This window comes from Canis lupus, chromosome 14 (assembly GCF_011100685.1).
Source record: "Canis lupus familiaris isolate Mischka breed German Shepherd chromosome 14, alternate assembly UU_Cfam_GSD_1.0, whole genome shotgun sequence".
In the NCBI taxonomy this organism is placed as follows: domain Eukaryota; kingdom Metazoa; phylum Chordata; class Mammalia; order Carnivora; family Canidae; genus Canis; species Canis lupus.
Genome location: NC_049235.1, coordinates 56,320,996 through 56,339,112, shown reverse-complemented (window position 1 = coordinate 56,339,112; position 18,117 = coordinate 56,320,996). Strand labels below are relative to the sequence as shown.

The 18,117-nt window shown below is 33.3% G+C and overlaps 1 protein-coding gene across 1 annotated transcript in view; it reads left to right on the top strand.

Annotated features, from left to right (window-relative positions):
• Positions 1-10,983, top strand: part of ASZ1 (ankyrin repeat, SAM and basic leucine zipper domain containing 1) — a 52,538-nt gene extending 41,555 nt beyond the window's left edge. Inside the window, exons 8-13 of the mRNA XM_038557469.1 lie at positions 347-422; positions 1,415-1,471; positions 2,486-2,595; positions 6,105-6,210; positions 7,075-7,188; positions 10,457-10,983. Of these exons, the coding sequence (XP_038413397.1) occupies positions 347-422; positions 1,415-1,471; positions 2,486-2,595; positions 6,105-6,210; positions 7,075-7,188; positions 10,457-10,609 (616 nt within the window). The 3' untranslated portion in view covers positions 10,610-10,983. The remainder of the gene's footprint in view (positions 1-346; positions 423-1,414; positions 1,472-2,485; positions 2,596-6,104; positions 6,211-7,074; positions 7,189-10,456) is intronic.
• The last annotated feature ends 7,134 nt before the right edge of the window (positions 10,984-18,117 follow it).

Sequence of the window (18,117 nt, the reverse complement as noted above, 5' to 3'; positions counted from 1 at the left end):
CTACCCACATTTAAAATTATTAAATCTTTACATCCTACAACTGAAGTGATTTTCATATATACAGACCTCACAAGAAATATACCTAATAGCAACTAATTAATTTCATTCTTAGGAAGGACAAGCTAGATTTTACTGTCATCATTTTCTCTGTTAACTTAGATCTTCACTGGAGAAACTTTCCTTTTTTCTTTGAAAAAGAAATGTAGTGTGTGAATTTGCAACCATGTTTCCTATAGATCCATTCTTATTCATTCTTATTCTCATTTTCTCTTTCTGTATTATAAATATATGTTGATTGTGCATTTATAGTCTGTTCTGAAATTGACATTGCTATAAATATATATAGTTCATATACAGCATTTGGAGATCTGGAAATATTTTTACATGGTCTTGGACTTGAACATATGATGGATTTATTAAAGGTAAGATTTTATGTAAGCAAGCTATAGTGAGTTACATACATATGTTTATTTGTTAACTAAATATTAATTCATAAGTATGTTTATATAAAAGTACCAAGTTCACATTTCTCCATAACTTGTAGTAGATCTCATTTTAAACTTAAAAAACATTTGAAAATTTCTTATTCTAGAAACTTACATAAATTTGAATCTGGCTGGAATAAACAGCTTTTATTCACTGCCTAAAACTTCATAGAACTCCTTGTACATTTAAGCCCTTAGTTTGTTTTTACAGTTGCTGATCTTCCCATATTAGAAGCATGATTTTCAGTCAAACAAATCAGGTATCAGATTCTAACTCTAATGATTATTAACTGAAATATGTTACTTAAATCTCTTTTTTTCAGAAGTATAATACATGGTTTAGAATTATCATAGAGATTAAATTAAATCATATGCCTAGCACCGTTATAGATACTTTAGGTATGTATTATGGAGTTTGAATAGATGACCATTACCAGCCATTTAGCTGATATGAAGCAGTAAAGCACTATGTCAGATAGTCTCTCTTTAGAAATATGCCTATTCTGTTTAGGTAGTTCAGAATTGGGCTTCACTGTACAATCTTGAAACTTCTTCCTATTTGAGAAATATTGAGTAAAACTAAATGTTGATTGTTTAATATGCAGTTAGAAATTTAAAATATTCTGAAAACGTAATTTCTGTCAAATTTTATAAAGCTCTCTTTCTCTATGTGAGTGAATTAAGTTATAATGATTTTCTTTGAATCTGGGAAACTGGCTATGTATGTACTTTTTAAGATAATAATATATATTAAGACACTCATTACTGTCTACCCAGTAGTATAGTTCTATACCTATATATCCTATCCCCTTTTAGAATTGAAAATTGTTTAGGAGGGTAGCGTATAGCTGACTAATTTATGACACTTGCTTACTTCCCTTACTGATGTTTTATTTATATTGAAAGGTGGCATTTTTTCTTTCCTACAGGAAAGAGATATAACCTTAAGACACCTTTTGACCATGCAGAAAGATGAATTTACAAAGGTTAGTATCAGTTTCAAAAACTCCAAACATTCTTTCATATTTTAAGAATTCTGGATGCTTTTTCTACTTTAAAATCCTAGGGGTACATACTATAAATGATCTTTTGCTAGGTTTTTATTAGATATGGTTATGGATACCCATATCTAAAATCTTCTGTAATAGTATTAAGTTAAATAGCTTAAATAGCTTTAAGAACATTTAAAGACTTAGAGTTGTTTTTTTTCCTTCAGATTAATCATGACATCTCAACTAAAACTGGAGCTTCAGTTCTAAATCTGAAATAGTTTTGTAAGAGGTGGCTTTTTGTGTACATAGATATGGATATGTGTCATCCAGATACTGCCTTTTGCTGGGTTCTCCAAAAGATCAAGACCTATTATTTTGCTATCTAGTATTATTAAGTAACAATTTGAAAATAGCTTGGGAAATATTAGAGATACTTTAATAGGCTACCTAAAAGGTAATAATCTTCCTCCATGAACACATTGGAAACTTGAAGTCTTCAGTATTACTAAAAGTCAAAAAACAAAAACAAAATAAAAGTGAAAATAAACATACTACTTAGCTAAGTCCAGGAGAGAAAATTTAGTTAACACTAAAGGTAAAAAAAAAAAAAAAAAACACTAAAGGTAAAGACAAATGGAAGACAATCCTTATATAACCACTGATAATATTTTAAGTAATACTTTGAAGGAAAAAATTGTTTTACTGTGGTGGTTTTAGAAATATTATATTTTAATATCTAGTATTGCTTTGAGAATCCAGTTTTGCAGAAAAAAATGACTATAGTATATATCTAAATATTTGAATGATGTAACCTTATCAATCACAGTTAAAAGCAAGCCATCTATTTTTCAGTGTGTTTATTTTTCTAATATGTATTTGTTTTTTCAAGGTGTGAATTAATCAAGTAGAAAATTTATCTAGTAATATTACATATTAAATTACTCAAGTATTACTGTCTTGTTGCATCTTAAAATTATTTCTACTTAAAAAAAAATTATTTCTACTTAGAATGGAATTACCAGTAGAGATCAGCAGAAAATTCTCGCCGCTCTTAAAGAACTAGAGGTAGAAGAGATAAAATTTGGAGAATTACCTGAAGTGGCAAAGTTGGAAATCAGGTAAAGTTAATATTAGTATTTAGAATCAGCTGTTCTTAAAAAAGAACTAAACTGTTTAATTTTCATAGTTTCTGAGTCTTTTTACTTGATACTATAATTTTCTCAAGGAAATAGTTCATTTTACAATATATTATGTTCTGAGGTGGGAGGTACTTTATAATATCAATTTTTGTAAAGTTGTTTTACCAAAAAGCAAAACAGTGCATCTCACTTAGAAACATTCTTTTATTTTTTCATTGCATTTTGTTAAATGAACTATATGAGAGCCCCTGCTTTTGATAGTATAGCTCTTATTCTCTTTAAATCATTTTAAGTGTCAACGTTGAAAATTCAGAGTAGTAATTTTTTCACTTAGGGCAATAAGAAAGTATCTCTAATGTAGCTCAGCTCTATTTTCAGCCTATTCTTTAAAAAATTATGTTGCCAATATATAAAGTTTGGTTTCTGTCTTAGGAACTTGTCAACCACTGATTTGTAATAATATTAGTAATCTAAAACCTATCTTAAAAATAATTGTATTTGATTTTATTAATATTTTGTGGGACAATAAATTGCTTAACTTTTTTATTTGAAATAATTAGAGAATCACAGGAAATTGCAAAGATGTACAGGGAGGTCCCAAGCATCCTTTGCCCAGTCTTGCCCCATACTAACATCTTGTATAACTAAGACAATATTGAAACCAAAAAACCCACATATGTGAAATAATCCACATCGTTTATTTGTAGTTCACCAGTTATACGTGTGTTCATTTGTATGTATATGTGTAGCTGTATTCAGTTTTATAGCGTGTTTTTTAATGTAACCATTGCCAGTCAGTATACTTAACATACCATTACCATAAAGTTCCCTCACACTACTCCCTTATAGCCACACCCATCCCCCAATCCTTAACAACCAATATTTTGTTATCCCATCTTGATATTATTCACATATGTTATCTAAATGGAATCATACCGTATGTATCCTTTTTTGATTGCCTTTTTTTCACGCATCCTAATTCCCTTGAGTTTCATCCAAGTTATATCTTATAAAATATACTTAAAATGCAGTACTATCATCACTAATGTATCCTATCTAAAAGTAACATTGCAACTATAATAAACATGAATTAAACAAACAAATGATAGATTTCCACACCAGTTTAGAATTTAGAGAAGTTTTCCATAGGATAATTTAAATGATCCAGATTTCTTTAAAAAGCTTATTGCAAAATTAAATTATTTCTCTATCATCTTGTAACAAGATGAACTATTCAAAATAGTGCCTCATTATTCAAAATAACATTATAACTCTTAAATATTTAAATGCTTTTAAATATTTAAAAAGATTTCAGTTGCGAGTACTTAAAATCAGCAAACCTTGAATCTCTGTTAATTTTCTTAATCTTTTTAACTTATTGTCTCTGTGAAGGAATATTCTAAGGTCTACATGACTAAATTGGAAGTTTTTTTAATGTAACTTCTTTATGTGATGGCAGAGTTACCTGTAAGAATTTATTTTGTGGAATTTAATAGACTTAAAGAATGTGTAGAATCCTGAATGTTCACTTATTAAAACTGCTGAATTTTTTAAAAAATATAACTGGGAGACATATATTCCAGGAATTTGACCTTGTTATTAAATCATAGACTCTGTTTACATGCTGTTATGAAAAAGGTTTTACTTCCCATTTGTTCAAAGTCATTCTTTAAAGAAGAAATTAGTCATTAAGTCATAAGAAAACTAACAGCAAGAAAAGTTGAACTGATTGATTATAATCTTCTGGTAATGTGACTTCAGCAATCTAGCTACTGATTTATTTTATGATACTTTTCTTTGTGTTAAATTTTCTAAAATAGTCTGTTACAAGAACACATATTCACAGTACATTTACTTTTTCCTACACTTAGCCTTTCAATGTTTGCAGAATTAGAGAATGCAATTTGAAAATAATAACTATTGTGTTAGGACCTTGAGATATTTTGAACCAAAAAAGTAAGCTTTCATCCATATCTTGACATTTCAGCAGTTTCTGTCCAGACCTTTTCCTGAGCCTACCTGACATCTACTCAAATGTATCAAAGGCATCTCAAGACTGTGTCCATTAAGGAAACTATTTCTCCTCCAAAAACAAAAGATACAGAATTTTACATAAAAATATTTTGTTCACATCAATTATTTATAAAGATTCTAAAATTGTAAACTCTAAATATTTAGCATCAGGAGAATGGTTGAATTACATTGCACTAATCTGTTCTGTCCTCCAAATTATTTTAAGACTTAAGGTCATGAAAAAATACTCATAATAAGTATAAAGAGAAAAAATAAAATGGAACGTGAGGTATAATGCCAGTTGTATATGTGCATATTAAAAATATTGAAAGAAAAAAAAATATTGAAAGAAAATATTTGGTATAAGAAAATACTCTAGAAGAAAATAGTACCAGTCATTATTTTTAGGTGGTAAGAGTAGTGGTAATTTTAATTTTTCCAGATATTTTTATCTTTTATTTGAAGTACCTTTATTGCAAATTGAACACCAATAAAAAAATAAATTAATTATTAAAAAAAACGAAGTACCTTTATTGAAGGTATAAATTTTATCCTAATACTTGACATCTCATTTTTAAAACATGGCCTGTTGTTTCAGTTTATGTCATGCTGCAGTAAGAAGTAACTTCTAAACCTAAATGATTTGTAATAACAAAATTTATTTCTTTTGAAATAAATTTAAAATTTTATTTCTTTTTTGAGTACTTGTATCATGGCTGCACCTGTAGTGGATCTCCTTCTTGTTATTTTCTGAGACCAGGCTGGAGAAACAGCCCCACCAGGGACACGTTGCTCTTATGGCACAGGGAAAAGAGAGACCTGTTTGTGACAGGAGGTATATTGTACAGCTCTGGGGTGGGGAGTGGGCCGCCATTCACATAGTATGTGATGAATGCATACTATAGAGTTTACAATTTTTACAACATGCCTTTCAATATTCAGTGGCCCTGAAAATTATGCATCACCAGACAGGTATGTATCTTCCTTTTATTCACTAACACTGTGTACATCTATATTCACGTACCATCTCTGTGAAGCGTTACAAATTCTCAATTCCCATTATACAAAGTTCATTATCTCTGAGTTTTAGGATGTCTCGACTATAAGCTGATGTTAACATCTACCTTATAGGAGTTGTTGTGAGGAATTAAAAGTATAAGTGTAAAATAACCAGTGCAATACCTTCATGTAACAGATACTCGGATGTTGGTCCTTTATTAGTCCTTCTTTACATGTCCCTTTGAATTATGGTATTCTAATTGTATGCCTCTCATGCTGAAGCTTGAGATCCTCAATATTGGAGACTTGTTTTCTTTGTATACTCACTGTCTATTTCATAGCTAATACATATTAGCTATTCTATAAATATTTTTTAAAGAATCAGGTAAATATTTTGACTAGACATTGAGTAACCCAGTAGAATGAAGTAAATTGCTCATAGTAGTGATTCCTATTTGTTTGTTTCCTCTCTTTAGTGGTGATGAGTTCCTCAACTTTCTTCTGAAATTAAACAAACAATGTGGTCATTTAATAACAGCTGTACAGAATATCATTACTGAATTGCCTGTAAATTCTCACAAGGTATTCTATAAAAGTTTTTAAGAAAAGTATGAGTGCCAAAGAACATTCCAGATAAGTTAATGATAATTCAATAAACACTGATCTGGTAAAAAATAGTATCTTTCATCTACAAAATCACAGAAAATCTAAAGAAGCCAGTTTAATTATTACTCCTCTATATACCAATTAATTGAAAAACTCTGTGTTCTAGCTCTCAGGAAAAGGAAAGTGAGTCAGACCAAAAATTAAACTGATCTGTGTATTGAACTTAATTAACATTTGTTCTTAAAGGGAATTTAGTTGTTTAAAATATAAAGTGACAGGAGACCCAAGTGAAAGTTGAAACAAAACAATGTGTTGAGTGTTCTTAAAAAACCATATCAATATAAAGTTTTTAATGAAAGAAAATTTAAATAGAGAAAGTGCAAGTGACCTGTAAAAGCAAACTTTTTTTTGTAGAGTTTTTTCATGTGATTTGGTTTAAGCTATTTGTTTATAGCGAAAAATTTCTAATGCACTTGTTTTCCTCTGACTTTTGTATAACACTAATATAGGAGTCATATTCTTAAAACCTTCCCGAATGTATTTGTTCACCATAAATTTTATTATTATTAAATATTAGTTTCCACAAAGTCATATATACATATATTTAGTAAATGTATTCAGGAAACTAATAGGAGTATAAAAAAATCACTAAGTTCTTTTTGGTGTCAGAATTTATCCTGAAAAAAAAAAAAAAAAAGAATTTATCCTGAACAACAACAAAAAAATGCTCTTTAGTTATTATAATTTAGTGGGTGAGAATACTATATAATTCTTGTAGATACAAAGTTGTAAAAAGTCATTGCCCATTCTTTAAAATGTAACTTTTGAAAATATTCACAGATAGTACTAGAATGGGCTTCTCCCCGGAATTTTACTTCAGTTTGTGAAGAGCTGGTTAGTAATGTTGAAGATTTGAGTGAAGAGGTCTGCAAACTAAAAGACTTAATTCAAAAGGTATTTAACATTTAAAAAGATTAAAATGATGTACAAATAATATGTTAGATGATGAAGCAGTTTGGACAAGAGCAAGTTAAGCTCCCACTAGACAATTGGAAGAAGGAAGGGAGGAAGGGAGGGAGGGAGGGAGGGAGGGAGGGAGGGAGGGAGAAATATAAGAAACAAACTTTGTGGGTCATTCATTCTTATGAATGCAGACTAAAAGAACAAGATCTATTATTTTCACCTTTTAAATTAGCAAGAGAGAATCCATCACCCTACCCATTATTGGTTCTTCACCAATCTGCTATTTTCATGTGAGACTGGTATCACAACCCCTTTCAGAAAGAGTTTGGCAAGATGTGCCAAGGACCATAAAAATATTTGTATCCTTCAATAGTTTAATGATTTCAAATTTGTATATATCATAATGGCCTATGCCAGGAGAATGATTTAATGAATTATGGTACACCAGTTTGTTATAATGATATGCAGCCAGTCAAAAAAAAATAATGCAAATCAAGTATCAACTTGTTAAAGATAGGAAGTTATATTTGTAAAATTTATTTGCATATAAATATGCAGATGAAAAATTATGAAAATGACATTTATCAGTTCTATTGATAAGATAGATTTTTAGATGAAATAGTCTATTTTCTAGACTTAAAGAGTATGGGCTTTTTTTTGTTTCTGTACACATAAGAACTGTGTATTTGGATTTAAGGATAGATGATTTCCCCCCCCTTAAAAAATTGGCTATAAAAAAATTGGCTATAACAAGATCCAAGTTGCTGAAATGGGGAGCTCTGTTAAAGACAGATAATAAAGGAAAACACTTTCATGTGGCAAAAGAGCTTGCTTTTGATTTCCCCAAGTCTGTTTTAATAAGTATCTTTGGTATCTATAAGCTGAAATGAATGTTAGATTAGGCATTCAATTTGTGCATCTTCAACCATAAGTCATTTGATATTTTCATTAGTATTTTATCAAAGTTCTTCTCAAAATCAATTTTATACGTGTTCCGGGTAATTTGTCATTCTGCCTATTAACATATGCTCGATTAAAAGGAGTCTTTTTAAAAAGTGAACAGAAAATTGTGAAGCAAATTTTACAAAATAATAGGGGAATAAATACATTTTAAATGGGGAAATGAGCAATATATCTCAGGACTCTTGTAGAAGATGCCTTCTTTCTAGAGAAAGAGGCATCTTAGAAGTTGTATTATCCCTGACATTTATTCATTCACAGGCATAAAAGTGCCTGCTGTATGTCAGGCAACGGTGCTACACATTAGTCTCCTAACTATTCTCCTTCCACTTTTGTGTTCCTTTAATCCACACCACTCCTCAAACAAACTTTCTCATACAAAAATCTAATTTTCTACTTTCTGAACTTGTTGACAACCTGAGAATTACAGCACCACTCATCTCTACTACCTTCATCATCTCAAAGAAGGTGAAGGAAAATGGTATTGATTTTACTTAGCATGATATTTTTCATGAGGATCCAGGGGAGATTTGGAAGGACTTACATAGAGATACTTCCTGCAGAGCATCATCCTTTAATGTTTAGTGTAGGAAATTCCCCAAGACATCTTTGCCTCAGGATTGGTAATTATTTGATTTCTTCAAGATGAACTAAAAACATTTGGGGAGTAGGGAAGAAAGACTGAGATGAAATTAGAGAGAGAGAAAAGGTTTTTCCTAAAGGCATGAAATTAAGAAACACTTCTCTAGGGGTGACTTTGATTCTAAAACAAACAATTCAATCAGGTACCATAATATTTATTTTAAAAATGTATACCTATAAGGAGAAATTTTAGCTTTATGTAGCTAAATGCAAAGTCTTCTTTCTTTGGCATTCTCTACCTTGAATTTATACATTTCTATATAGGAACCAGCCTTGAAAACACATTTATTGGTTTATAATAATAGCAGATACAGTTCTTTGGTCAGGAAAGTCTTCATTTTGGAACAAGCTATTTCATTGGTTTTTCTGGATTAGTCTTAAATAGTAATCACCATAATGAGATTTGATTTAGAGAACTATGACGGCTTTCAGATTTGGGAGTATGCTATTATGCCTGTTAAACTTAGGCTATTTCAGTTTACCAATAATAATTGAAGCAAATTTAAAAATATATGAGATACCATAGATGTAGGTAACAAAGAGAGAGGGTAGGAGAGGTCAAGGCTAGACTTTAACACCACATCACTCTCTTTCAAAGCAACACACTGACAGGCTCCTGTCAGAAAGGGTCATGCTAAGTAATTGGTTAATAAAAGGAATGGCTGTCTCAGGATTCAGTAAATGGAGCATCAGTGTCAAAAAGGAATCTGTTACTGAATGAAGCCATTTGGAAGTTAGGCCAAGAATACAGTATTAATGAGATTGGCATTGAAGTCTGTTTTCTGCTGTAAATTTAAAATTAATTTTGCAGGCTTTTTAAATTAAATATTTACACTGTAGATTTTAGGAGTAGTTATTCTTGCTAATGTTGAAAATATTTATGTCACCACTCCAGCCCAGGATGTTTCTAGTATATATCACTCTATAAATGTGCTTGATTCTTTTTATCTTTTGAGGATCTTTTGGCTTCTCCTCATTCTCCCTCTTATGCCCCTCCCCCATGAACTATCTATCTTCCCCTTTTCTTTTCCTCATACATACACATACACACAACGTACACACACGAGTTGGGGGGCCTTCTCTTTAGCAACAGAGTTCTATGTGTGAGTATTTAGAAACTGACTGGGCCGTGTACTTTCATTGCTGAGAAGTCCTAAAAGAACCACTTAAGTTTTGTTAGTATTTGTTCCTGCAATTATGTTTAAATAAAGGGTTAAACTTCTAGCAGTAGCATCAAATCTTCTAGTTTCTGTTAAATTTCATGTATTGTAGGTATGCTACAAGAATGGTTCACTTTTTTAAAGAAATCATTTGATATTAATATAGAAGGGAAAATAACAGTTGTCATTGCTTGTAGGTAAAAATAGAAACTTTCACATTCAAGGAACTTTATCTCCTGATACAAAAACAGGATTTTAAAATGTAATAATCTATGAAAGCATTTATTCTTAATGTGAAACTAATAATTTACTATAATGGGATCCTAGGGGGAAAAGACTGTCTTTTAAGATATGTGTTCACTTTAAATCTTCCATGGGAATCTTGCATTGGCTGCCTCTACATCAACTAAATTAACATGGATATTATATTTTTTAAAATCAAAAATATTTTGTGTACTTTACATTAACTCTTTTCATTTTCTTGTACTAAATATTAGTTGCAAAATGAGCGAGAAAATGATCCAACTCATATCCCATTAATGGAAGAAGTATCTACATGGAATAGTAGAATTTTGAAGAGGACGGCTATTACAATATGTGGATTTGGGTTTCTTCTTTTTGTTTGTAAGCTAACTTTCCAGAGAAAATAACCTTAATGTTTGTTTTGAGTGATGTATGTGTATATCTTACTCAAATTATCTACAAATGTTGCTTTTAACTATTTGTGGCACAGTGTAACTACATTATTTGCTGATACTCCATAGGAGAAATTATGATAGCATAGAGCAGAAAGTTTCTTTAGAAAGTAGTTTGTCAGTTTGAGTTAAAAATATAATTTGTTACATTTTATGTTAATTTTGATTAAGCAGTAAATTATAAGTGATTCTGAAGTTTGATTCTGTGATTTTAAATCACATTCAAAATAAAAGTTTTATCCAATATTCTTTGACATTTAAAAACATTGTGATCCTGACTCTTAACTATGTAGAACTGGTGGCTACCAGGGGGAGGTGGTTGGGAGGTGGGGCAAATATAGGGATGGGGCTTAAAGAGGGCACTTATCAGGATGAAAAAAATAAAGTAAAATAATTTCAAAAAAGAACTTTTCCTTTGTCACAGTGAATCCTACAGAATTTATAAAGTGTTCATAAGCCAGTACTGTTCATTTAGTCCTCATTTCCCCTTCCATTATTACAAGCAATTTATTTATTTTTTTTAGTTATATTACACTAGGAAATTAATAATTCTTAAACTATTTCAGAGAATGCAAAGGATAAATATTGTAAAACATAAAGCTTTTGCATTATGAATTAAAAGCCTAAGGAAAATACTTAAAATGTAAATTTAAAAAGAAAATTTTGACAATAGTATAGAAAGCACAGAGTACCTTAAATTTTTTTATGTAATACACTTATGGGAACTATGACATGTCCCTATGTGTAACATTTTTAAAGATGTTATGAAAGTAAGTAAGTGGCATGTGGCAAATAATTTCTCATATCAATCTAAAGAAGTAATACAAGATTTTGCTTTTTTTCAGAATCAAAATGATATTCAGATTTTAAAAGTGAAGGTACAAAAGGGCAGGCCCACTTTCACAGGGAATATAGTTAAATCTTGCTTGACTTACTACCATACTTAGATGCAGTTGATCTCTAAACATTGAAAAGTAAACCTCAAGCAAAGGGAAAAAAACATGTAGAAAAGAAGAAAAGCATAAGGAACTATAATTAGTGATAATTTCTGCTCTTGGTTATACCAAAGCAGTAAGACTTGCATCATTTCTTTTCTGAGAATATACTCAACCATGTATCACTGGAAGGAATTGGAAGGAATTGGTGTCTGACATTTTATCCTAAGTGCCATACCAAGACATTTCTTTTTCTGATATCCTTCCATTTACTTATTTATTTTAAATATTTTATTAATTTATGAGAGACACAGAGTAATATATAGAGAGAGAGGCAGAGACACAGGCAGAGGGAGAAGCAGGCTCCATGCAGGGAGCCCGACGCAGGACTCAGTCCCGGGTCTCCAGGATCACACCATGGGCTGAAGGCAGCGCTAAACCGCTGAGCCACCTGAGCTGCCCTGATATCCTTCAATATAAATGGGCTTAAGAGTTAGAACTAAACTAGAATAGGCTAGGAGAAGAGGTGCTTCTTTTTACACAGATCGTGTTTCACTGCTAGCATACTTAGGCAAACAGAAGGTGTTTAATAAATGTTAGTTTCAGGGGATCCCTGGGTGGCGCAGCGGTTTGGCGCCTGCCTTTGGCCCAGGGCGCGATCCTGGAGACCCGGGATCAAATCCCCACATCGGGCTCCCGGTGCATGGAGCCTGCTTCTCCCTCTGCCTGTGTCTCTGCCTCTCTCTCTCTCTCTGTGACTATCATAAAATAAAAATAAATTTAAAAAAAAAAAAATAAAAAAAAAAAAATAAATGTTAGTTTCAAAAAAAAAACCCACTACTACCTGTTTTTTTTTTTAATTTTTTATTTTATTTATTTATGATTGGCACACAGTGAGAGAGAGAGAGAGAGGCAGAGACATAGACAGAGGGAGAAGCAGGCTCCATGCACCGGGAGCCCGACGTGGGATTCGATCCCGGGTCTCCAGGATCGCGTCCTGGGCCAAAGGCAGGTGCTAAACCGCTGCGCCACCCAGGGATCCCCTACCTGTTTATTTAACTAGCCTTTTACCTCAGTTCGTCTTAAAGATGATCACGTTTCTTTACTGGCTGAATAGGTCACTATTTTTTTTTTCCTCTAATCAAACTAATTTGTATGCATTTCTCAAATACTAGGATGAACTATGAAAATTGTGCAAACTGATAATAAAATACTTGCTTTCCAAAGAGATTATTGAATTCCTCAAAATAGTGATCTGCCCCAAAGTACTTTGAGCACTTCAAGGGAAAGAAATACTACAGAGTCCATTTTTATCTGCATATTCTGAGTATATTTTTACTTCCATGACAAATACAGTATAATTTTCAGATTATAGATTGAAAATAAATAGAGCAGCATTTGTTGTGATTAAGTTTTCCTTCTTGCACGTAGTATCAACAGAATAAGTAGGATTTTCCTTATCATTTAAAAATTGGTAATTCTATCTAGAGTTTAAGTCTCTTCCTGCTCTGTTTGACTTGATTACAATGCTTTACCACAAGAAGGGTGTGTCTTCTGGAATACTCATTCTAAGATAGCACAAATCATTTTTCTTCTCTCTTAAAAAGTTCCACGTTGACCCCTCTAAAACCACACAGATAAAAATGTAAACCAGGTGTCAATTTTACGCAGTTGAAAGTAGAAAAACTTAAGTTTCAAATTAACATTTAATTTTTAGTTAGTTGGGATCAAAAATGTTCCTGTATCTTTGGAACCAATTTTGAAACCCAAGTAATCCATTTTAAGCACCTCTTGGGATGCAGGTCTCTTTCAAAGAAAGATAAACATGCACACTTGCCACTCTCCTTAAGTGGGGTGCTTAGTGCCATCTGACAACTCTATTCGATTACCCTGGTACATTTACTACCTTTTTCACTGGTTATCTATTTTATGATTCTCTGTCCTCAAACTTCTAAGACTTCCTCGTTTCACTCTTAAATGATGGCCTTACTTCTTACTCTCCTGGGGAATAGAATCAGTTGAAGAAGAATTTCTACACTGGGTTTCCTTTACATAAGAAGTCAGCAGACTGGAACACCTGGGTGACTCAGTGGTTGAGCATCTACCTTCTGCTCAGGTCATGATCCCGGGGTCCTGGGATTGAGTTCCACATTGGGCTCCCTGCAAGGAGCCTGCTTCTCCCTCTGCCTGTCTCTCTCTCTCTCTGTCTCTCTGTCTCTCATGAATAAATAAGTAAACCTTAAAAGAAAAAAAAGAAAAAAAGTCAGCAAACTTTATTGTAAAGTGTCAGATAGTAAGTATTTTAGGCTTTATAAGCCATAAGGTCTGTGTCACAGCTTCTTAACACAGCTATTGTAATGCAGAAGCACCTGTAGACAATACATAAATAGGTGTGAGTGTGGTACAATAAAATTTTGTTTATGAAAACAGGTAGTTGCCCAGATTTAACCCCCCCCCACCACCACCACCACCTATAGAGTTTGCCAACCTAGTCGAAGGTCACAGAGTTACAACTAGGAGTTATATTTGTTTTTATGCAGTCTGACAGCCTCTGCTTTTTGATTATTTAATCCACTCATATTCACTGTTGGTAGATTATTGGTGTATTGGACAGAAGTATCCACCGTTTTACTTTTGTTTCACATAGGAAAAAAACCACTTTAATGATTTTTCACCATATTTTTGAGTTATTTTCTTCATGGTTGCTCTGGGGCTTACCATATATACATCTTATAAGAATCTCTTTAGACTTAAAACTAAATTGCAGTGAGATATGGAAATGTTACCTCCTATATAGCTTTATTATATTCCATTTTTATACTATTATTGTTATGTGTATTTCATCTTATATGCATTACAGAATATAATTATTCTATGTAATCGTATGTCTGTTGAAGAAAAACGATCAAGTTTATACTTACAGAGGATGCTCTGTTTACATTTTTATTTATCATTTCTGGTTCTCTTCATTTGTTCCTCTGGGTTCAAGTTACCATCTGGCATTACCTCTAACTCCAGTACAACTCTGCTCCCACTCACCACCTTCGTGTTATTATTGTCAAATATGGTGCATTTCTGTCACTTATAAGCCCAACAATTATATACATATTTCTTTACATCAACGCTTTTTAAATCATGAGTAGAAAGGTACATTTATATTTTTAATAATTTATATATAATATTTATTTACATATATAATATTAAATATATATTTATAATTACATAGTTACCTTTACCACTGCTTTTTGGTTTTTTTGTGTATGGATTTAGATTTCCATGTGGGTTTACTTGCTTGCAATCTGAAGAAATGTATTCAGTACCTCTTATGAGGTGGGTTGCCTTAGCAGTTAATCCTCTAAGCTTTTGTCTATTTGGAAATGTCTTTGTTTTGCCTTCACCTCTGAAATAAAGTCTTGCTAGATATAGGATTCTAGGTTGACAGGGATTTTTGTTTGTTTCATTTTATTTTGTTTTGTTTGAGCGCTGAATAAGCCATCCCACTACTTTCTAATCTCCCTGTTTTTTAATAAGAAGTCAGCTGTTCACTTTTCAGGGTTCCTTGTACATGACAAGTCCTGTTGCTCCTTTCAAGACTTCCTCTCTTGTCTTTGGCGTTCAGCATTCTTCCGAGGATATGTTAAGGTGTGGATCTCTGCATTTTTCCTACTTGGAATACATTAGGCTCCCTAGATGTGTTGATTAATGTTTTTCATCAAACGGAAGTTTTCAGCCATTATTCTCTGGAAGGTCTTTTCTCTTTCCTTCTTTTTCTCCTCAGTTTCTGGTATTTTCATTATATTGGTGGACCCAAAAGTATCCCACATTTTTTCTGTTTATTTTTCTTCATTTTTTTCTCTGTGGATTGCATAACCTCTGTCCACATAATTATCTTTAAGGACTCCTCTGCCCAAATTGACTGTTGAGCCACTATAATGAATTTATTTCAGTTACTGTACTTTTCAACTTCAGAATTTGAATCCTCTTTTTGATAGTCTCCTTGATATTTTCTTCAGAGCTTCATTTACCTCTCTTTTTAATTTAATATTTTACTTAAATTCAGTTAATTAACATAGTATATTATTAGTTTCAGAGGTTAGAGTTCAGTGATTCATCAGTTGTGTATAACACCCAGTGCTCATTACATCACTGAATGGAAAATGGGAGATGTCTATAGAAAGAGCCCAGATGTCCATCAATTAAATGAATGAATAAAGATGTGAGATAGAGATACACACACACACACACACACACACACATATACGTACAGTGGAATATTACTCAGCCATCGAAAAATGAAATCTTGCCATTTGCAGAGGCATGGATGGAACCTCGAGGGTATTGTGCTAAGTGAAACAAGTCAATCAGAGAAAGGTAACTTCCTTTACTTCTTTAAGCATGGTTTCCTTTAGTTCTTTGAACATATTTATAATGGCTTCTTTAAAGACTTAAATATAACTTCCGGTCCCTCTCACAATTTCTATTGCCTGCTCTTTTTCTTGTGTATGGGTTACACTTCACCTGTTTCTTTGGAGTTGTCACAATTTTTTGTTAAAAACTGGGTATTTTAGGGGATCCCTGGGTGGCTCAGCGGTTTAGCGCCTGCCTTTGGCCCAGGGCGCGATCCTGGAGTCCCGGGATCAAGTCCCGCATCGGGCTCCCAGCATGAAGCCTGCTTCTCCCTCTGCCTGTGACACACTCTGCATCTCTCTCTCTCTCTCTCTCTCTCTCTCTCACTCTATGTCTATCATAAATAAATAAATAGATAAATAAATAAATAAATAAATAAATAAATAATTTTTTTAAAAAAAACTGGGTATTTTAGACAATACAGCAGCTTTGGAAAGTGATTCCTCTCTCTCTTTCTCCCCGCATGGAATTTTTGTTAATGTTGTTTGCTTTTTTTCATTTGTTTAGTGACATGGCAAGACTATTTTCGTGAAGTTTGTTTCCCCCAGAGTGTGAAACCCTGATGCTGCTCCTCCAAGAGTATAGTCGTGGGCATATATACAGTCCTCTGGAGATGACAGTGGTTTTAGCAGGCCCCGTTTTAGCAGCCTCCTTTCCTGATTAGTCTGATGGGCTATCTCCTGCGTTTGGTACTACACCCAATGCTCGGGTTCCACTGCCTACTGCTCGATGGCTCTACTGTTCATGACATGCCCCAAGGCATGAATTGCCCAGCAATCTGACAATTAAATTTGGACAGGGGCAGCTTTGAAGCCAGATTTTGAGGTGTATTCTGACCAGGAGAGGGCCCTTCTTAGCCCTTTCCCTGTTTCTCTCCCTTGTAGTTTAGCTTGTTGCTAATTAAAAAGAGCTATTGTCTTTGAGGATAAACTTTGGCTTGATTTTCTCCACATTCTCTTTCAAATAGAGTCCACTCCTTTAGGGAGAAGTCGCAAGCTCTCCTTTCTTAGGGAGTGATTCTCCCCTTGAGCAACATCTGAGCCGCTCTTCTGAGTGCTGCATAGGGCAGTAGCCCCTGGGCTTCCGGGCTGATTGTCACAACGCTGCCCTGTAAGTGAGCTGGCTTGCGGGAGATCAGGGCCCCAATATTCCAGTCTGCAGTTTCCAGGATACAGTCGTTATCCTGTGGGGCTCAATGGAAGGAGAAAACCCTCGACTATCTCAGCTTCACACCAGAATGTAGCCACTTACGCTCAGAGGTGGGGGCATGAGAAACGCCTGTGGCTTGTCCTTCAGATGAGATATGGTGACCCTTATCTGGTAGCTGAGGGGAGAGGCAGCCCATCTTCTCGGCCATTTTCGCCCAGAGTGTCTGCCAAGCTGAGCTAACTTGGGGCTGCAAGGGGCAGGTGGTAAGGGAGAGAATGGGTCATGATTTAATATTCTTACTGAGTTTTAGTAGATTTCCTTGAGTAAATGTTTCTTCATTGGTTCTGAGCCCTTAGGACTCTTTCCAGAGACTTTAAATAAAGGTTGTATTTTTATAGCTTTCTTTAGCTTTGCTTGTTTCTCTGGGGAGTAATACCATACTGCTCCTCACACTTTCATCCTAACAGAGAAATTCCTTAACCAATATTTCTAGGGTACTAACCAACCAATAGCTATGTATAGCTTAGTATAGTGCTTGGTCCAGAAGAGTGTACAAGATTTTTTTTGAAGTCAGAAACTTTAGCTAAATTCTTTTCATGTAAACTTTACCTGGTTCTAGGGTAATATCATCGGATGCTGAAAATTCTCAGAACACCTTAAGTCTACTGGAAACAGAAGGGAAAGACACCCCCCACCCCCAGGTTTGACTAGGATACATAATGGTTGGATAAATGATGAGTGAAGAAGGCTACACTCTCAACTTTGAAAGCCTTCCTGTGGGAGATATTTCAGCTTAATACCTAACTTCATTGTATTTAGTAAATACGGGAAACAGGATATTTAATAGTCTAAAAGGGTATCACTTAGAAATTAAGCCAGTTACAATTGCAAGCACCAGAAGCAAAACTGAGTTTTTGGTTTCTTAGTGCCCAACCTTTTTTTGATTTCAACGCTATGTGAAAGTTAATCTTT